Source organism: Entelurus aequoreus, linkage group LG23, assembly GCF_033978785.1.
Source record: "Entelurus aequoreus isolate RoL-2023_Sb linkage group LG23, RoL_Eaeq_v1.1, whole genome shotgun sequence".
NCBI lineage: Eukaryota > Metazoa > Chordata > Actinopteri > Syngnathiformes > Syngnathidae > Entelurus > Entelurus aequoreus.
This window is the reverse complement of record NC_084753.1, coordinates 8088818-8110894: the sequence shown is the minus strand read 5'-3', so window position 1 is coordinate 8110894 and position 22077 is coordinate 8088818. Positions and strand designations below refer to the sequence as shown.

Sequence of the window (22077 nt, the reverse complement as noted above, 5' to 3'; positions counted from 1 at the left end):
TAGTTACTATGGTCATCTAATTAGTTACTATGGTAATATAATTAGTTACTATGGTCATCTAATGAGTTACTATGGTCATCTAATTAGTTACTATGGTCATCTAATTACCGGTAGTTACTATGGTCATCTAATTAGTTACTATGGTCATCTAATTAGTTACTATGGTCATCTAATGAGTTACTATGGTCATCTAATTAGTTACTATGGTCATCTAATGAGTTACTATGGTCATCTAATTAGTTACTATGGTCATCTAATGAGTTACTATGGTCATCTAATTAGTTACTATGGTAATATAATTAGTTACTATGGTCATCTAATTACCGGTAGTTACTATGGTCATCTAATGAGTTACTATGGTCATCTAATTAGTTACTATGGTCATCTAATTAGTTACTATGGTAATATAATTAGTTACTATGGTCATCTAATTAGTTACTATGGTAATATAATTAGTTACTATGGTCATCTAATTACCGGTAGTTACTATGGTCATCTAATTAGTTACTATGGTCATCTAATTAGTTACTATGGTCATCTAATTACCGGTAGTTACTATGGTCATCTAATTAGTTACTATGGTCATCTAATTAGTTACTATGGTCCATCATACTTGCCAACCTTGAGACCTCCGATATCGGGAGGTGGGGGGGGGGGGCGTGGTTGGGGGCGTGGCTGGGGCGTGGTTAAGGGCGTGGTTAAGAGGAGTGTATATTTACAGCTAGAATTCACCAACTCAAGCATTTCATATATATATATATATGTATATATATATGTATGTATGTATGTATGTATGTATGTATGTATATGTATGAAATACTATATATATATATATATATATATATATATATTTATTTTATAATACATATAAATAAAATAAATACTTCAATTTTAGTGTTCCAGAGGCTATCCAGTAGATGGCAGTATTGTCCTGTTTAACTTCTCCGTTCATGATGAGTATATCATTTCGGCCACCGTGTTCAATGGAGAAGTCTGTTCTACAAAATGTACAGGCAACATAATTACATACACCTTCCCCTTCCAACTGTCCTGGATGAACCGAAATTCTTGTTTTCATTCGTTTTGGAACTTGCAAGCGTATTTCTTCATCTTGCTCGTCGACGGCGTCGCCATGTCTGTAACTTCCTCGTTCTTCTGCTTCGTCTCCTTGTTGTGTGCGCAGTTGTGCACTCTACTCTCTAAAAGCCCTAGATGTTATGACGTCATTGGGCGGGCAAGCTGTTTATATTGTGGGAAAGCGGACGTGAGAACAGGCTGTCCCCACTCAGGTCCGCATTGAGCTGGAGGGGGCGTGGCCTCCAGCTCCGGCTGAATACCGGGAGTTTGTCGGGAGAAAATCTCTGCCGGGAGGTTATCGGGAGAGGCGCTGAATACAGGGAGTCTCCCGCTAAAAACGGGAGGGTTGGCAAGTATGACTATGGTCATCTAATTAGTTACTATGGTCATCTAATTAGTTACTATGGTCATCTAATTAGTTACTATGGTCATCTAAGGTAATGTAATTAGTTACTATGGTAATATAATTAGTTACTATGGCCATATAATTAGTTACTATGGTCATCTAATGAGTTACTATGGTAATATAGTTAGTTACTATGGTCATCTAATTAGTTACTATGGTCATCTAATTAGTTACTATGATCATATAATTAGTTATTATGGTCATCTAAGGTAATGTAATTAGTTACTATGGTAATCTAATTAGTTACTATGGTCATCTAAGGTCATCCAATTAGTTTATATGGTAATATAATTAGTTAATATTGTCAACTAATTAGTTACTATGGTCATCTAAGGTCATCTAATTAGTTACTATGGTAATATAATTAGTTACTATGGTCATCTAATTAGTTACTATGATCATCTAATTAGTTACTATAGTCATCTAATTAGTTATTATGGTCATCTAAGGTCATCTAATTAGTTACTATGGTTATATAATTAGTTACTATGGTCATCTAATTAGTTACTGTGGTCATCTAAGGTCATCTAATTAGTTACTGTGGTAATATAATTAGTAACTATGGTCATCTAATTAGTTACTATGATCATCTAATTAGTTACTATGGTAATATAATTAGTTACTATGGTCATCTAAGTTCATCTAATTAGTTACTATGGTAATGTAATTAGTTACTATGGTAATGTAATTAGTTACTATGGTCATCTAATTAGTTACTATGGTCATCTAATTAGTTACTATGGTAATATAATTAGTTACTATGGTCATCTAATTAGTTAATATGGTAATATAATTAGTTACTATGGTCATCTAATTAGTTACTATGGTAATGTAATTAGTTACTATGGTAATGTAATTAGTTACTATGGTAATGTAAGTCACAGCAGCTCAGACAAGGCACCAAGCAGTGTGGGTGGGGAGTGTTTCCACAGAGTGTTTCCACAGAGTGTTTCCACAGTGAAATGTGGGTGTCAGTGACAGACGTGGAAGGAGATTTTTCCAACAAAGTTCTAAATCTTAGTGATACATCAGATGCATCAGATTGTAGGTGGGGGTTTTTTTCTCGTTTTTTCGCGTTCATTTTTCGTTATGTTTGTTGTATTTTTGTTGCGTTTCGCTTAAATGTAAAATATGTCGATTTTTTTAATGTCAATTTTCAGTGTTTTATCGCTCATAGAAAAATAACCAATCGCATTTTTGTTTTTTAAGGCGGTCTGTCATAACGTTTTTAGCATTATTGTGAGGTTTTGTATTAGTGTTCCTAAAAATCAGATGTATCGGGCCCCAGAAACTTGTTTTTTCTCTAAATTTGGCCCCGCGACTCAAAATAATTGCCAGCGCCTGGTCTAGCCTTTAACCTGGTCATTAAGCTAGCGCTACACGCAAGTCCGAGTCCATGGTTCTCGCCCGGAAAAGGGTGGAGTGCCATCTCCGGGTTGGGGACCACACAATTCTTTTAGACCGCCTGAGAGACTGTGTGGGTGTCAGGGGGACTGCATTAGAGTGGTTCAGATCCTACCTGTCAGAGAGGTCCTTCTCTGTCAGGCTGGGGGACGCCACCTCTTCTTCTGCTCCGCTTTACTGTGGTGTCCCCCAGGGATCCATTCTAGGCCCCATCCTGTTTTCCTTGTACATTCTCCCTCTTGGAGAGATTTTTAAGAAACATGGAGTGTCTTATCACTTTTATGCAGATGACTGCCAAATGTATATGCCAATTTCAAAAGGCCACGGCCCCCTGACACCCCTTCTCAACTGTCTATGTGATGTCAAGGCTTGGTTAGCCCAGAATTTTTTAATAATGAATGAGGGAAAAACGGAAATTTCAGTTTTTGGTCCGGCCCTCACTGACTTGGGACCATTGCAAAATCATGTGCGTCCCAAAGTCACCAGCCTTGGCGTCACTATAGACAGCGATTTTAAATTTGACAAACAAGTCAATGGCGTTTTAAAATCGTGTTTTTATCATCTTCGTCTTTTAGCAAAGGTAAAACCATTTTTATCTTTTAACCTTTTTGAACAAGTCGTGCATGCTTTTATTTCAAGTCGCCTAGACTACTGCAATGCACTTTATGCTGGCATTAGCCAAAAAACTCTCTCCCGGTTGCAGTTAGTCCAGAACGCGGCAGCACGACTTTTAACAGGGGCCAGGAAACGTGAGCATATAACCCCAATTCTTCGGAGTTTGCACTGGCTCCCTGTTCATTTTAGAATTGATTTTAAATCCTTGCTGTTTGTTTTTAAAGCTTTACATGGACTGGCACCTCAGTATATCTCGGACCTCATCCAAATTTACACTCCTGCGCGCGCTCTGAGGTCCGAGAGCCAGCTCCAGCTCGTGGTGCCCAGGACGAGACTTAAAACCAGGGGAGACAGGGCCTTCTCTGTGGTCGGCCCTAAACTCTGGAACACTCTGCCCCTCCATGTTCAAACTGCTCCCACAGTGGAGTGTTTTAAGTCTCGTCTAAAGACCCACTTTTATTCTTTGGCTTTTAACACTACGTGAGTTGTGTGGTCTTCTGTCCTCTGTTGTCCTGTGTGGTTAGGGTTAGGGTTATAAATTTTGATGTCTATTTTACTGTTTTAATTGGTTTCACCCTTTAAAATCGTTTTTAATCATATTTATTTTTTATATTGTCTCTGTATTGGTTTTCTATTCATTTATTCTTTGTTTTTATTCAGTCATTGGTGTAGCATAATATTGTTTTTAATATTGTTTTTAATATAGTTTTTAATATTGTTTTTAATATTGTTTTTAACATGGCTGTGCAGCACTTTGGAAACATTCTTGTTGTGTAAATGTGCTATATAAATAAAGTGGATTGGATTGATTGGATTGGATTGGGGAGGGGATCTTGCCCCAAGTGGAGGAGTTCAAGTACCTGGGAGTCTTGTTCACGAGTGAGGGAAGAGTGGATGGTGAGATCGACAGGCGGATCGGTGCGGCGTCTTCAGTAATGCGGACGCTGTATCGATCCGTTGTGGTGAAGAAGGAGCTGAGCCGGAAGGCAAAGCTCTCAATTTACCGGTCGATCTACGTTCCCATCCTCACCTATGGTCATGAGCTTTGGGTTATGACCGAAAGGACAAGATCACGGGTACAAGCGGTCCAAATGAGTTTCCTCCGCCGGGTGGTGGGTCTCTCTCTTAGAGATAGGGTGAGAAGCTCTGTCATCCGGGGGGAGCTCAAAGTAAAGCCGCTGATCCTCCACATGGAGAGGAGCCAGATGAGGTGGTTCGGGCATCTGGTCAGGATGCCACCTGAACTCCTCCCTAGGGAGGTGTTTAGGGCACGTCCGACCGGTAGGAGGCCACGGGGAAGACCCAGGACACGTTGGGAAGACTATGTATTCCTTTTTTGAGATGAAACATATGGGCATTCACTGGTTCTTCAACCCTTTTGTTTGAATCCATAGGCTGGTCAAGGAAAATGAAGTCAAGCAATGGAAAGACCAAGCAGATTCCATGACAAAAGGTAAGAAACCAACCACGTCCTGGTAGTGAGAAGAGCTCAGAAATAGACTGCTTCTCTCACTTTGCCACAATCTTCACACCCTAAGAGATGGACTGTGAAGTGTGAGCCCAGCTACCCAGGGACGTAAACTACCATTGGTCGCCCAAAACTGGTGGGAAAGTTACAATGTCAATTGAGAACTTTGGCTTTTGACTCCGCTTTCTCTTCACCGCTCCAATCCAGTGCAGCGAGCACATTACCATGCATAGACACTGTCATTGATGCTCCCAAATCTGTTGGTTTTGATACTTCTTTTGAATTCTGTGAAAATTGTCTCCATTTTTTCACTGACAAAATTGTGTCAACTAGCAGTTTATCTCAGCCTTCATATGACCCTTCTTCTGTTCCTCTGCATTTCTCTTCTGTTTTCCATCAGTTTGAGCCGGTGTCCTTTTCTGTTTTAAATGACACAGTTAGTCATATGAAGCCCTCTGGTTCTCCTGCAGACTCCCTCCCACCTCGCCTGTTTAAGGAGGTACTTGCTACTATTGGATCAAGTGTCCTTAACATTATCAATAGTAGCCTCTCTTCTGGAATAGTTTCAGTAGAGTTTAAACATGCAGTGGTACGACCTCTACTTAAAAAACCAAGCCTCGACCCTTCTATCCTCTCTAACCTTAGACCTATGCCTCGACCCCTCTATCCTCTCTAACCTTAGACCTATGCCTCGACCCCTCTATCCTCTCTAACCTTAGACCTATGCCTCGACCCCTCTATCCTCTCTAACCTTAGACCTATGCCTCGACCCCTCTATCCTCTCTAACCTTAGACCTATGCCTCGACCCCTCTATCCTCTCTAACCTTAGACCTATGCCTCGACCCCTCTATCCTCTCTAACCTTAGACCTATGCCTCGACCCCTCTATCCTCTCTAACCTTAGACCTATGCCTCGACCCCTCTATCCTCTCTAACCTTAGACCTATGCCTCGACCCCTCTATCCTCTCTAACCTTAGACCTATGCCTCGACCCCTCTATCCTCTCTAACCTTAGACCTATCTCTAATCTTCCATACATTTCTAAAATATTAGAGAAGGTTGTCTACAGTCAGTTGTTGCCCTTCTTAGAGGATAATGCTATCACTGAGTTGTTCCAGTCCGGTTTTAAAGCCCTCCACAGCACAGAGTCAGCACTTTTAAAAGTTTTTAACGATATCCTCCTGTCAACTGATTCTGGTAAATATGTTGTCCTGGTGCTTTTAGATCTGTCTGCTGCTTTCGACACCGTCGACCACGCCACCTTAATCACTCGTCTTGAGAATTGTGTGGGCATTAAGGGCGCCGCCCTCAACTGGTTCCGGTCGTACCTAACTGACAGGAGTTTTTGTGTAAAAATAGGCAGTTGTATGTCTTCCACAGCTCCTTTACCACATGGGGTTCCCCAGGGCTCAATCCTTGCCCCAATCTTATTTGCGCTTTACCTTCTCCCCCTTGGTTCTATTTTTAGGAAGTACGATATTGCATTTCATTTTTATGCCGATGATTGCCAGATTTATTTTCCCATGGCACAAAATAACACGGTTCAACGTCTTATTGACTGCCTGCACGACATCAAAGCCTGGCTTTCAGCTAACTTCCTGAGCCTAAATGATGACAAAACAGAAGTTATGTTGTTCGGTCCAAGTCGCTCCCCCTCCCTCAACGTGGACCTCGGCACTCTGACCCCGTATCTCAGCGACTGTGTCACAAACCTGGGGGTAAAGTTCCACTCAGATTTTAAATCCGAAAAACAAATCAGCAGCGTAATTACGCCAAATAGCGAAAGTGAAACCGCTTTAATCAGGACATGATCTCGAGAAATGAATCCACGCCTTTATCTGGACTGGTCGACTACTGCAATGCCCTGTATGTAGGCATTAGCCAGGCCTGCAGCTCGTGCACAACTCTGCTGCTCGTCTGCTAACACAGACCCGCAGACGTGAGCACATCACCCCTATATTAGCGTCCCTTCACTGGCTCCCTGTGCGTTACCCAATCAACTTTAAACTCCTTTTATTTGTTTTTAAATGTCTAAACAACCTGGCGCCAACATATCTCTCCGACCTCCTTCAGCCTTACTGCCCCACCCGATCCCTAAGATCAGCCGATCAGCTGCTACTGACGGTCCCGGACACAAGGCTGAAGCTTAGAGGTGACAGAGCTTTCGCCGCTGCTGCTCCCAACCTCTGGAACGACCTACCTCTGAGTGTTAGACAAACCTCCTCTCTTCCTGTTTTTAAATCTCTCTTAAAAACATACTTTTATTCCATGGCTTTTAACACTGAGTGATGTCCATCCCGCAATGGCGCCCCATAATACACCTGCTGTCAACCTGTTTTTATGTTTTTATATTTTATTTATTTATTTTTTATCGTGTTCTGTTTGTGTTGTGTTGTGTTTGCTCGGTTCTCGTATTATCTTTTAACCTGCCCATTGTACAGCACTTTGGCTACCCCTGTGGTAAATTTTAAATGTGCTTTATAAATAAAGTTAATTTGATTTGATTTAGACAAATTCAAATGAATAAAATGAAAGTAGTCTGGCGTCATTGTTAAGTACAGATGGGGAACTGAGCTACAATGTACAAAAGCCAAAAGCAGTGAAGTTGTCAGGTTGTGTAAATGGTAAATAAAAAGAGAATACAACAAATCCTTTTCAACTTATATTCAATTGAATAGACTGCAAAGACAAGATATTTCATGTTCACACTGAGAAACTTTCTTATTTTGTGCAAATAATCATGAACTTGGAATTTAATGGCAGCAACACATTGCAAAAAGGGCATTTTTACCAGTGTGTTACATGGCCTTTCCTTTTAACAACACTCAGTAAAGGTTTGGGAAGTGAGGAGACACATTTTTGAAGTGGAATTCTTTCCCATTCTTGCTTGATGTACAGCTTAAGTTGTTCAACAGTCTCCCTTCTCATATTTTAGCTGCCACACATTTTCAATGTCTGGACTACAGGCAGGCCAGTCTAGTACCCACACTCTTTTACTATGAAGCCACGCTGTTGTAACACCTGGCTTGGCATTGTCTTGCTGAAATAAGCAGGGGCGTCCATGGTAACGTTGCTTGGATGGCAACATATGTTGCTCCAAAAGCTGTATGTACCTTTCAGCATTAATGGTGCCTTCACAGATGTGTAAGTTACCCATGTCTTGGCCACTAATACACCCCCATACCATCACACATGCTGCCTTTTACACTTTCACCCTAGAACAGTCCGGGTGGTTCCTTTCCTCTTTGGTCCGGAGGACACCACGTCCACAGTTTCCAAATACAATTTGAAATGTGGACTCGTCAGACCACAGAACACTTTTCCACTTTGCATCAGTCCATCTTAGATGAGCTCAGGGCCAGCGACGCGTTTCTGGGTGTTGTTGATAAATGGCTTTGGCTTTGCATAGTAGAGTTTTAACTTGCACTTACAGATGTAGCGACCAACTGTAGAAACCCACTGACAGTGGGTTTCTGAAGTGTTCCTGAGCCCATGTGGTGATATCCTTTACACACTGATGACGCTTTTTGATGCAGTACCGCCTGAGGGATCCAAGGTGCGTAATATCCTCGCTTACATGCAGTGATTCTCTGAACCCTTTGATGATATTACGGAGCGTAGATGGTGAAATCCCTAAATTCCTTGTTGAGAAATGTTGTTCTTCAACAATTTGCTCAGGCATTTGTTGACAAAGTGGTGACCCTCGCCCCGTCCTTGTTTGTGAATGACTGAGCATTTCATGGAATCTACTTTTATACCCAATCATGGCACCCACCTGTTCCCAATTAGCCTGTTCACCTGTGGGATGTTCCAAATAAGTCTTTGATGAGCATTCCTCAACTTGCTCACTCTTTTTTGCCACTTGTGCCATCTTTTTTTAAACATGTTGCAGGCATCAAATTCCAAATGAGCTAATATTTGCAAAAAATAACAACGTTTTCCAGTTCCAACGTTAAATATCTTGTCTTTGCAGTCTATTCAATTGAATATAAGTTGAAAAGGATTTGTTGTATTCTCTTTTTATTTACCATTTACACAACCTGACAACTTCACTGCTTTTGGGGTTTTGTAAGTCAAAGTCTAAATGTTCATTCAACTCTCCCTTCAGCAGCGTTGACACCATAAACATTCACTTTTCTCTAGATCATCGGGAACTAAAGCAACGTTTTGAGAAGAAAGACAAGGAGTGTGTGACCAGGAAAAAGGAGAAAGAAGACATATTGGCAATGCTGAACACCTTGAAAGACAAGCTGGTGCTGGAATGCAGTCATCATAAGCACGCCAAACAACAACTGCAGGAAATATCTGCTCGGCTGCAGGAAGTCAGCTCCGTATGTTCCCAACACAACATTCTGACACCTCAAACATCAAGTCAATGTTCTAATTGCTGGTACCTAAAAATTGTACTCAAGTAAGAATACTTTAGAATAGTATGACTCAAGTAGAAGTAGAAGATTTCTTGAGTAAAAGTAAGTATGAATCTACTCAAGTAAAGATTAACCTAAAAAACATAAAAGTCATATACAATTTGTTGCAACATGCTTTCTCTAGTTAGAAGTAGAATTCTTATAGGCTGAAATGTGAACATTTCTACTGACACAGATGACAGCACATGATATAAATGTTCTTTATACTACCGTATTTTCCGGACTATAAAGCACACTTAAAATCTTTTTTTTTCTCTCAAAACTCAACAGTGCACCTTATTACTCAGTGTGCCTAATGTAAGGAATAATTCTGGTTGTGCTTACCGACCTCAAAGCTATTTTATTTGGTACACGGTGTAATAAGTGTGACCAGTAGATGGTAGTCACACACAAGAGATACGTGTGGACTGGAATTTGATGGCAGTCACACATAAGAGATATGTGTAGACTGGAATTTGATTGCAGTCAAACATAAGAGATATGTGTAGACTGCAATATGATGGCAGTCACACATATGAGATTCGTGTAGACTGCAATATGATGGCAGTCACACATAAGAGATACGTGTAGACTGGAATTTGATTGCAGTCAAACATAAGAGATATGTGTAGACTGCAATATGATGGCAGTCACACATAAGAGATATGTGTAGACTGCAATATGATGGCAGTCACACATATGAGATTCGTGTAGACTGCAATATGATGGCAGTCACACATAAGAGATATGTGTAGACTGCAATATGATGGCAGTCACACATATGAGATTCGTGTAGACTGCAATATGATGGCAGTCACACATAAGAGATATGTGTAGACTGCAATATGATGGCAGTCACACATAAGAGATATGTGTAGACTGCAATATGATGACAGTCACACATAAGAGATATGTGTAGACTGCAATATGATGGCAGTCACACATAAGAGATACGTATAGACTGCAATATGATGGCAGTCAAACATAACAGATACGTGTGGACTGCAATATGATGGCAGTCACACATAAGAGATATGTGTAGACTGCAATATGATGGCAGTCACACATAAGAGATACGTGTAGACTGCAATATGATGGCAGTCACACATAAGAGATACGTGTAGACTGCAATATGATGGCAGTCACACATAAGAGATATGTGTAGACTGCAATATGATGGCAGTCACACATAAGAGATACGTGTAGACTGCAATATGATGGCAGTCACACATGAGAGATATGTGTAGACTGCAATATGATGGCAGTCACACATAAGAGATACGTGTAGACTGCAATATGATGGCAGTCACACATATGAGATTCGTGTAGACTGCAATATGATGGCAGTCACACATAAGAGATACGTGTAGACTGCAATATGATGGCAGTCACACATAAGAGATACGTGTAGACTGCAATATGATGGCAGTCACACATAAGAGATACATGTAGACTGCAATATGATGGCAGTCACACATAAGAGATATGTGTAGACTGCAATATGATGGCAGTCAAACATAAGAGATACATGTGGACTGCAATATGATGGCAGTCACACATAAGAGATATGTGTAGACTGCAATATGATGGCAGTCACACATAAGAGATAGGTGTAGACTGTAATATGATGGCAGTCACACATAAGAGATACGTGTAGACTGCAATATGATGGCAGTCACACATAAGAGATATGTGTAGACTGCAATATGATGGCAGTCACACATAAGAGATACTTGTAGACTGCAATATGATGGCAGTCACACATAAGAGATACATGTAGACTGCAATATGATGGCGCTCACACATGAGATACGTGTAGACTGCAATATGATGGCAGTCACACATAAGAGATACGTGTAGACTGCAATATGATGGCAGTCACACATACGAGATAAGTGTAGACTAATATGATGGCAGTCACACATAAGAGATAGGTGTAGACTGCAATATGATGGCAGTCACACATATGAGATTCGTGTAGACTGCAATATGATGGCAGTCACACATAAGAGATATGTGTAGACTGCAATATGATGGCAGTCACACATATGAGATTCGTGTAGACTGCAATATGATGGCAGTCACACATAAGAGATATGTGTAGACTGCAATATGATGGCAGTCACACATAAGAGATACGTGTAGACTGCAATATGATGGCAGTCACACATAAGAGATATGTGTAGACTGCAATATGATGGCAGTCACACATAAGAGATACTTGTAGACTGCAATATGATGGCAGTCACACATAAGAGATACATGTAGACTGCAATATGATGGCGCTCACACATGAGATACCTGTAGACTGCAATATGATGGCAGTCACACATAAGAGATACGTGTAGACTGCAATATGATGGCAGTCACACATACGAGATAAGTGTAGACTAATATGATGGCAGTCACACATAAGAGATAGGTGTAGACTGCAATATGATGGCAGTCACACATAAGAGATACTTGTAGACTTCAATATGATGGCAGTCACACATAAGAGATACATGTAGACTGCAATATGATGGCAGTCACACATACGAGATACGCGTAGACTGCAATATGATGGCAGTCACACATAAGAGATACTTGTAGACTGCAATATGATGGCAGTCACACATAAGAGATATATTGTTTTTTTTATTTTTTATTTTTTTCGACCTGTCCAGCTACTCAGGCAAATCATATTTTTGATGTAGATGGTAGGTGCCATTATCGGCTGTACAGAATTTACTTTGCAAATGAGAAGTGTGGGATACTTCTCTTGACGGGGGAATTGCGGGGATAAGAGGGGGATGAGACAGAGAGACAACAATAACAATAACAACAACAACAACAACAACAGAACAGCATCATCAAATAGGATATGTACAAATATGAAAGTAAAAGTGATAGCAAAGAAGCAGTTAGTGAAATAAATAATACAGAAATGACAATGAACATTATTACACTACAAATGGACCAATACAAATACCAATAGAATTATCACTGTTGATAATGAATAATAACAATAATTATTATCAAGAATACAATTGTTTCAAATGCAACAACGCATATATTTAATGATAACTTCAAATGCAAAACAAAGCGGGTAAATGGAGGGGAAGAAAGATAAGCCAACTATATTAACCTTGTAGATTGTTATAATAAAATGACCTCTATTATCAACAATACAATTGTTTCAAATGCAACAACATATATTTAATGATAACTTAAAATGCAAAAGAAATCAGATAAATGGAGGGGAAAAAAGATAAGCCAACTATGTTAACCTTGTAGATTGTTATGGTAAAATGACCTCTATTATCAACAATACTATTGTTTGAAATGCAACAATACATCTATGTCATGATAACTTAAAATGCAAAATGATGTCATTTCTGACTTATTGAATTGTTCACTATTTAGACATCCAGTGTGACTCGGAGAAGTGTGGATCCATCTGTTCCTATTGCATCGACTGCTCTACCAACACCTCCACCCCCTGTGGGGGCTGCTCCGGTCTTTGGAGTTCTTCCATTTGCTCCTCCTCCTCCTCCTCCACCTCCTCCTCCCCTTCCTCCACCGGGAGCTCCTCCTGGAAGTACCAAGCAGAAGAACATTCCCCAGCCGTCAAACCCCCTAAAGTTGTTCAACTGGGTCAAACTACCTGAGGTACCACCTGCAGGTCCCGCTGGTACTGTCGGAGGAGACTCGGGTGGCATGCCGATACAATATAGAATGCGTTCATGGGAAGAGTTCAGGTGCAAAAAACAGACAAATCCGTTTTCCTTTGAAGTGTATTTCTGGTCTTGTCATCCTCGTCCGGACAGAAGACGCTTTATTGAACCAAACGTTGCTTCATTACAAGCGAGTGTCATTATACAGGACTGCAGTTCCTGGAGGAGGTCAGGTCAAGGAGTGAAGTGAATTATATTTATGTAACGCTGGTCTCTAGAGACTCAAAGCGCTTTTACATAGTGAAACCCAATATCTAAGTTCCATTTAAACCAGTGTGGGTGGCACTGGGAGCAGCTGGGTAAAGTGTCTTGCCCAAGGACACAACGGAAGTGACTAGGATGACAGAACGGCAGCGCGGAAGTGCGGCCGTATCAAAAGAGACGTCGGAGACGCTTTACTTAACCAAAAGTTGCTTTATTACAAGCGAATGTCATTATACAGGACTGCAGTTCCTGGAGGAGGTCAGGTCAAGAAGTGAAGTGAATTATATTTATATAGCGCTTTTCTCTAGTGACTCAAAGCGCTTTACATAGTGAACCCCAATATCTAAGTTCCATTTAAAGCAGTGTGGGTGGCACTGGGAGCAGGTGGGTAAAGTGTCTTGCCCAAGGACACAACGGAAGTGACTAGGATGGCGGAAGCGGGGATCGAACCTGGGACCCTCAAGTTGCTGGCACGGCCACTCTACCAACCGAGCTATACCGCCCCAGTAGAGAAGGAGCAAGACTGCTTACTCTACCACTTCTTTTGTAGTAGCCATAGGCCGGCTTGCCCGCCAATCTAGAATAAAACTAGTTTGACTCCGTGTTGATGATGTCATTGGGTTACAATCACAGCTGATGTTGGATGATGTCGTCCGGTTGCAATTCACTGATTGGTCCAGGTGGGTTGGTATGTGTGTGCCAGGAAGAGAGCATGGCACTTGTGGCTTTCTGAACTAAAACACAATATTCAACAGCAAAATGCCAAAGATTGGTTGTTTTTTTGTTGTTGTTTTTTTAAATGTGATTTGACCTCCTAGTAGAGAATGGTGTAAATATTCTGGGGTACTCACAGTTCAAATCGGCGACAATGGCGTTTATCGTTTTTTGCACCTGAATTCTTTCATATATACACACATAAATGTATATACCTGTGTGTGTGTGTGTGTGTGTGTGTGTCTATTTATGTATAAATGTGTATGTATATACTGTATGTGTTTGTACATATATATATATATGTGTGTGTGTGTGTATATATATATATATATATATATATATATATATACACACATGTGTATATATATACATATGTATGTGTATATATATATATATACACATATGTGCATATATATACATATGTATGTATGTGTGTATATCTATATGTATATATATGTGTGTGTGTATATATATGTGTATATGTGTGTGTGTGTGTGTATATATGTCTGTATATATGTGTGTATACTGTATATATGTGTATACAGTATATGTATATATGTGTGTGTGTGTGTGTATATGTATATATGTGTGTATACTGTATATGTGTATACAGTATGTATATATGTATATATATATATACATACATATATACACATGTATACACTATATGTGTATATATATACATATATGTATATGTATATATCTATACATATACATATATACACTATAATTATGTACATATATATTTATGCATATATACAGTATATATATGTATGTATATATATATATATGTATATACATACTGTATATACACTATAAATATGTACATATATATATATATATATATATATAGATATATATAGATATTTATGTGGTTTATTCGTTATACATTGCTCAATACCAGGGTAGAGCAGAATATCCTAACGAGCAGGGAAACAGGCTTGTAGGGATGATATGTATGTGTATATATATATATGTATGTATGTATGTATGTATGTATATATGTTTATATATGTATGTATATATGATTATACAGTATATGTGTATATATATATATACATATACGTACAGTACATATATAAATATATATGTATGTATGTATGTATGTATGTATGTATGTATGTATGTATATATGTTTAAATTTGTATGTATATATGATTATACAGTATATGTGTATATATATATACATATATGTACAGTACATATATAAATATGTATGTATGTATGTATGTGTATGTATGTATGTATATATGTTTATATATGTATATATATATATATATATATATATATATATATATATATATATATACATAAATAAATAAATACAAGAGTATTTTAGGACTGTGACAATGTTTGTTTTTTTGTATTGGTCCCATCTTTACATATGAAAGTTTACTTCTGATTATTGATGATGAAAAGTGATTGTTGTCTGTGATTGTTTTGTCAGAGCAAGATTGAAGGCACCATCTGGACTGACATTGACGACCTCCAAGTCTTCCAAGTTCTTGACCTTGAGGAATTCCAGCACACGTTCTCAGCCTACCAGAGGTCACAGGTCAGTTGACACGGTTGATGTTTCACCTTCAGACATCTGCATGTGGATTCAGCAATGGTGTTGCACTTTCCCACCATGCACAGAAAGAAAGTGGAGATGATGTCGCCGTAGTGAGGAGGGAGAGGGAGAGAGAGAGGGAACTTTCTTTGATTGATGGCCGCAGAGCACAGAACTGCAACATCCTGCTGTCACGGTCAGTCTGTATATATATATATATATATATATATATATACACACAGTACATATAAGAAGTTGATTAAGAAACCTGAATCCAGCATGAAAAACTATAAATATTGGTTAATTTTGCCAATTGTATAAATAATGTTATCTTTTTTTAATGTTGCTCCAGACTTAAACTGACCAATGAGGAAATCCGCTCAGCAATCCTGACCATGGATGACCAGGAGGACGTGCCTAAAGACATGCTTGAGCAGGTCACTTCCTCTTTGCCAATATGAGCACAATACATTCTATGTATGTGGTGCTGTATGGGGTACTATGTATGTGGTGCTGTATGGGGTACTATGTATGTGGTGCTGTATGGGGTACTATGTATGTGGTGCTGTATGGGGTACTATGTATGTGGTGCTGTATGGGGTACTATGTATGTGGTGCTGTATGGGGTACTATGTATGTGGTGCTGTATGGGGTACTATGTATGTGGTGCTGTATGGGGTACTATGTATGTGGTGCTCTATGGGGTACTATGTATGTGGTGCTGTATGGGGTACTATGTATGTGGTGCTGTATGGGGTACTATGTATGTGGTGCTGTATGGGGTTCTATGTATGTGGTGCTGTATGGGGTACTATGTATGTGGTGCTGTATGGGGTACTATGTATGTGGTGCTCTATGGGGTACTATGTATGTGGTGCTGTATGGGGTACTATGTATGTGGTGCTCTATGGGGTACTATGTATGTGGTGCTCTATGGGGTACTATGTATGTGGTGCTGTATGGGGTACTATGTATGTGGTGCTGTATGGGGTACTATGTATGTGGTGCTGTATGGGGTACTATGTATGTGGTGCTGTATGGGGTGGGTGCTGTTGTTCCAGGTGTGTGACAGTCACTAATCATCAGTCATTAATCAGATATTGATCTGAGTATCTGCTGTGACATCACTACAGAATCTTGGTCAACCACAACTGTCAGGCGGATGGAATGTCTTGGCAAAGGAGAAGTTCTCTCACAGATTTAGACATATATGTGAAGACTATTTCAGAGAAATCTTACATGAGCTCGGGCCCAGCGAAGCGTTTCTGGGTGTTGTTGATACATGGCTTTGGCTTTGCATAGTAGAGTTTTAACTTGCACTTACAGATGTAGCGACCAACTGTAGTTACTGACAGTGGTTTTCTGAAGTGTTCCTGAGCCAATGTGGTGATATCCTTTACACACTGATGTTGGTCAATGTTGGTTTTCAGCTTTGCCGCTTCCGTGCAGTGATTCCTCCAGATTGTCTGAACCTTTTGATGATATTACGGAGCGTAGATGGTGAAATCCCTAAATTCCTTGTTGAGAAATGTTGTTCTTCAACAATTTGCTCAGGCATTTGTTGACAAAGTGGTGACCCTCGCCCCGTCCTTGTTTGTGAACGACTGAGCATTTCATGGAATCTACTTTTATACCCAATCATGGCACCCACCTGTTCCCAATTAGCCTGTTCACCTGTGGGATGTTCCAAATAAGTCTTTGATGAGCATTCCTCCACTTTTTTGCCACTTGTGCCAGCTTTTTTGAAACCTGTTGCAGGCATCAAATTCCAAATGAGCGAATATTTGCAGAAAATACCAAAGTTTCTCAGGGTGAACATGAAATATCTTGTCTTTGCAGTCTATTCAATTGAATATAAGTTGAAAAGAATTTGTTGTATTCTCTTTTTATTTACCATTTACACAACGTGACAACTTCACTGCTTTTGGCTTTTGTATTCGGATGAATCCCATTGTGTAATTGTTCTAACTATTGGTATTGTTGTACTATATGGCAACAGACAAACACCTACTTTCCTGGCCTCTAACGCTAGATTTCCACAGGATGCGTAGCAGCAGCGGAACGTCCAGCCACAACAGCAGGCTCCATCTGTGTTCATCCAAGAAAATGTCATTTTCCAGAACGCCACGACCTAGGGTTTCGCATCCCTGTGCAAAAAATACCGTACGCACAGATTCTAAATGTGTCGGTCACCGCAACAAGGCACTTCAATTCAGATAATATATATATATGTATGTAAGGGAGTCGTGCAACAACACAGAAATACTACGGCTTTTTAATACGGCTTACTTGCAAAATAAATTGCTCTGTTTTCAAGTCGGATCGTATTTTACACTTTGAAAGGTCCCAATTGGCAAGAAGTCAACTTATTTAAAGTTTTCAGACGTAATTTCACTTCATTAACACGGATGGATGGATGGATGGATGGATGGATGGATGGATGGATGGATGGATGGATAGATGGATGGGTGGGTGGATAGATAGATGAGTGGATAGATAGATGGGTGGATGGATAGATAGATAGATAGATAGATAGATAGATAGATAGATAGATAGATAGATAGATAGATAGATAGATAGATAGATAGATAGATAGATAGATAGATAGATAGATAGATAGATAGATAGATAGATAGATGGGTGGATAGATAGATAGATGGGTGGATAAATAGATTTGTGGATAGATGGATGGGTGGATGGATGGATGGGTGGGTGGATGGATAGATGGACAGAAAGATAGATAGATGGATAGCTAGATAGATTGATAGATAGATGGGTGGATGGATAGATAGATGGATGGATGGATAGATAGATGGATAGATAGATGGATAGATAGATAGATGGGTGGATGGATAGATAGATGGGTGGATGGATAGATAGATGGATGGGTGGATGGATAGATAGATAGATGGGTGGATGGGTAGATAGATGGGTGGATAGATGGACAGAGATGGATGGATGGATGGATAGATAGATAGATGGATAGATAGATTTGTGGATGGATGGGTGGATGGATAGATGGATGGATAGATAGATAGATGGAATGATGGATAGATGGATAGATGGATGGATGGATGGAATGATGGATAGATAGATGGATGGAATGATGGATAGATGGACAGAAAGATAGATAGATGGATGGTTAGATGGATGGATGGATAGATAGATAGATGGGTGGATGGATAGATGGACAGAGATAGATAGATGGATAGATAAATGGATGGATGGATGGATGGATGGATGGATGGATAGATGGACAGAAAGATAGATAGATGGATAGCTAGATGGATGGATGGATGGATAGATGGACAGAAAGATAGATAGATGGATAGCTAGATGGATGGATGGATGGATGGATGGATGGATAGATGGATGGATAGATGGACAGAAAGATAGATAGATGGATAGCTAGATGGATGGATGGATGGATGGATGGATAGATGGATGGATAGATGGACAGAAAGATAGATAGATGGATAGCTAGATGGATAGCTAGATGGATGGATGGATGGATAGATGTACCTATTCATCCCACAATAGGTAACATGCTATTGTTGCAGTGCAGGTGTTTACATACAATAACAGAAGTAAAACGCAATTAAAAAAACAACAAAAAAATAGCAATAAATAATAAGTATTGCGCATTAACAATTGCACTATGCAGAGTAGTGTTGTCTACATACTTATATTCTGGTACCGCTACCAACATGTATTTAGATACTTTTCTAAATAAAGGGGACCACAAAAAAGTCATTATTGTCTTTATGGTAACAACAAATGTTAGTGTACATGAAACATATGTTTATTATTGTCATTTAGTCCTTCAATAAAATGTTGAACATACTAGACAACTTGTCTTTTAGTAGTAAGTAAACAAACAAAGACTCCTAATTAGTCTATGCAGTAACATATTGTGTCATTTATACACCTATTATTTTGTACACATTATGAGGGACAAACTGTAAAAAATTGAGTATTAATCTACTTGTTCATTTACTGTTAATATCTGCTTACTTTCTGTTTTAACATGTTCTATCTACACTTCTGTTAAAATGTAATAATCACTTATTCTTCTCTTCTTTGATACTTTACATTAGTTTGGGATGATACCACACTTTTAGGTATCGATGCGATACCAAGTAGTTACAGGACCAGACATTGGTCATATTCAAAGTCCTCATGTGTCCAGGGACGTATTTACTGACTTTATAAACATAATATGAATTTTAAGATTTTGTGACGATAAAAAATATCGATGTAATCATTGTAGTATTGACTAGATACGCTATTGTACTTGGTATCATTACAGTGGATGTCAGGTGTAGATCCACCCATGGCATTTGTTTACATTGTGACGCCGGTGAGCTATTGTATCCTCCTACGCTGTGTAGTGAAGCATGTTTAGCTATTCCTCGTCCTCAAGTGATAATGCTACTTGCAGGAAACTTACTTTATTTGTCACCATGGATACCAGGATTAGTGATTTAGAAGTAGCTAAAACACTGTGGATGGATGTTAGCCGCATGTGTTAAAGCACCTTTTCCTGAGGGTGTTTCAGTGTTATAACTTCACCTTTATCTTGACTTTTTACACCAAAATGCGTCCATTCTCCCTTTTCTGTCTTTTAGCGATACGCAGTACAGTAAATGATGAATGTATTTATAACGTTACGTTCTTGTTTGTGTGTTAAAGCTTCTGAAATATGTTCCGGACAAAAGTGACATTGAGCTATTGGAGGACCACAAGCATGAAGTGGAGCGTATGGCCAAAGCAGACCGCTTCCTGTATGATATGAGCAGGTACACAACTCATTGGAATGTATTTGGTTTATGGAAATTAGTTCCTTTATCTATTGTATTAAAAAAAAAAAAAAAAAAAAAAAAGTATATATATATATATATATATATATATATATATATAGGCGGCACGGTGGTAGAGGGGTTAGTGCGTCTGCCTCACAATACGAAGGTCCTGGGTTCGATCCTGCGCTCGGGATCTTTCTGTGTGGAGTTTGCATGTTCTCCCCGTGACTGCGTGGGTTCCCTCCAGGTACTCTGGCTTCCTCCCACCTCCAAAGACATGCACCTGGGGATAGGCCCCTCCCACCTCCAAAGACATGCACCTGGGGATAGGCCCCTCCCACCTCCAAAGACATGCACCTGGGGATAGGCCCCTCCCACCTCCAAAGACATGCACCTGGGGATAGGTTGATTGGCAACACTAAATGGTCCCTAGTGTGTGAATGTTGTCTGTCTGTCTGTGTTGGCCCTGCGATGAGGTGGCGACTTGTCCAGGGTGTACCCCGCCTTCCGCCCGAATGCAGCTGAGATAGGCTCCAGCACCGCCCTGCCACCCCGAAAGGGACAAGCGGTAGAAAATGGATGGATGGATGACGCCACAGACAAGAAAATAGATATATGTGTTTGTTAGTTTTAAAATCTGTATTATTATAATTGCTAAATTTGATCTAAAGTCTGCCGTTCTTGAATCCAAGGTTTTCTTTCTTCTAGTATCGATAAACTCAGTCGATTCTCTTTTAAAACAATATTGGATCAATACCTATCTCTTGGAAGGCAAACTTGCGGAGCACAGATTGATATACGTGAAATGTAGTAATATAAATTTAGTAATATAAATCGATATATATCTATGTATCGATTAATCGTTATACTCTGTATATATATATATATATATATATATATAGGTTTCCCTGCTCTTCAGGGGATTTTTCCCTGAAGAGCAGGGTGTGGAGGGGGGCGTGGTCTGCGCATCTGCTGCAGGAATGGGGTGTGTAAGGACCGGGCTCAAAGCACAGCTGGCAGGTGATTGGATTACCCAGCTGGGGTCGATCCTCCAATCACCTGCCATGCTTATCAGCAGCAGCCGGGGCCGAGACACACGAGGGGAGTTCGAGCCAGACGCTCCGCACGCCCGAGACCAACGCCAAGAGAGACGGAGAGCAGAGCAGCAGCAGGACTGGAAAGTTGCTGAGCAGAGTGCTGTTCTGGCACATATGGCCGAAATAAAGACATTGTTAAACCTGACTACCGGGCTCACGAGAAGGTCTATTTGTGATCAGGAGAACCCACCAGAGGGCAACTTCCACACAGGGAAACCTGCGAAACAGCCTCTGGGTTTTTCCTGACCTAACGTATATTCCTCTCTACCCCGGTATTGAGCACTGTATAACGGATAAACCACAGTAACCTCGACTATATATATATATATATATATATATATATATATATGTATGTGTGGGAAAAAAATCACAAGACTATTTCATCTCTACAGGCCTGTTTCATGAGGGATTTCCTCAATCCTCAGGAGAAAAAATCTCCTGAGGATTGAGGAAATCCCTCATGAAACAGGCCTGTAGAGATGAAATAGTCTTGTGATTTTTTTCCCACACATACATATTACGCTCTACCACGGTATCGAGCACTATTTTTTGGATAATCTAATTAAGACATATATATATATATATATATATATATATACATATATATATATATATA

At 39.7% G+C, this 22077-nt stretch overlaps 1 protein-coding gene across 2 annotated transcripts in view; it reads left to right on the top strand.

The window, feature by feature from the left end:
- Positions 1-22077, top strand: part of LOC133640967 (disheveled-associated activator of morphogenesis 1-like) — a 64541-nt gene that overhangs the window by 28413 nt on the left and 14051 nt on the right. For both annotated transcript variants that reach the window (XM_062034705.1, XM_062034706.1), the window contains exons 14-20: positions 4897-4955; positions 9114-9301; positions 12782-13027; positions 15458-15565; positions 15649-15758; positions 15915-15999; positions 20255-20361. In XM_062034705.1, the coding sequence (XP_061890689.1) occupies positions 4897-4955; positions 9114-9301; positions 12782-13027; positions 15458-15565; positions 15649-15758; positions 15915-15999; positions 20255-20361 (903 nt within the window). The remainder of the gene's footprint in view (positions 1-4896; positions 4956-9113; positions 9302-12781; positions 13028-15457; positions 15566-15648; positions 15759-15914; positions 16000-20254; positions 20362-22077) is intronic.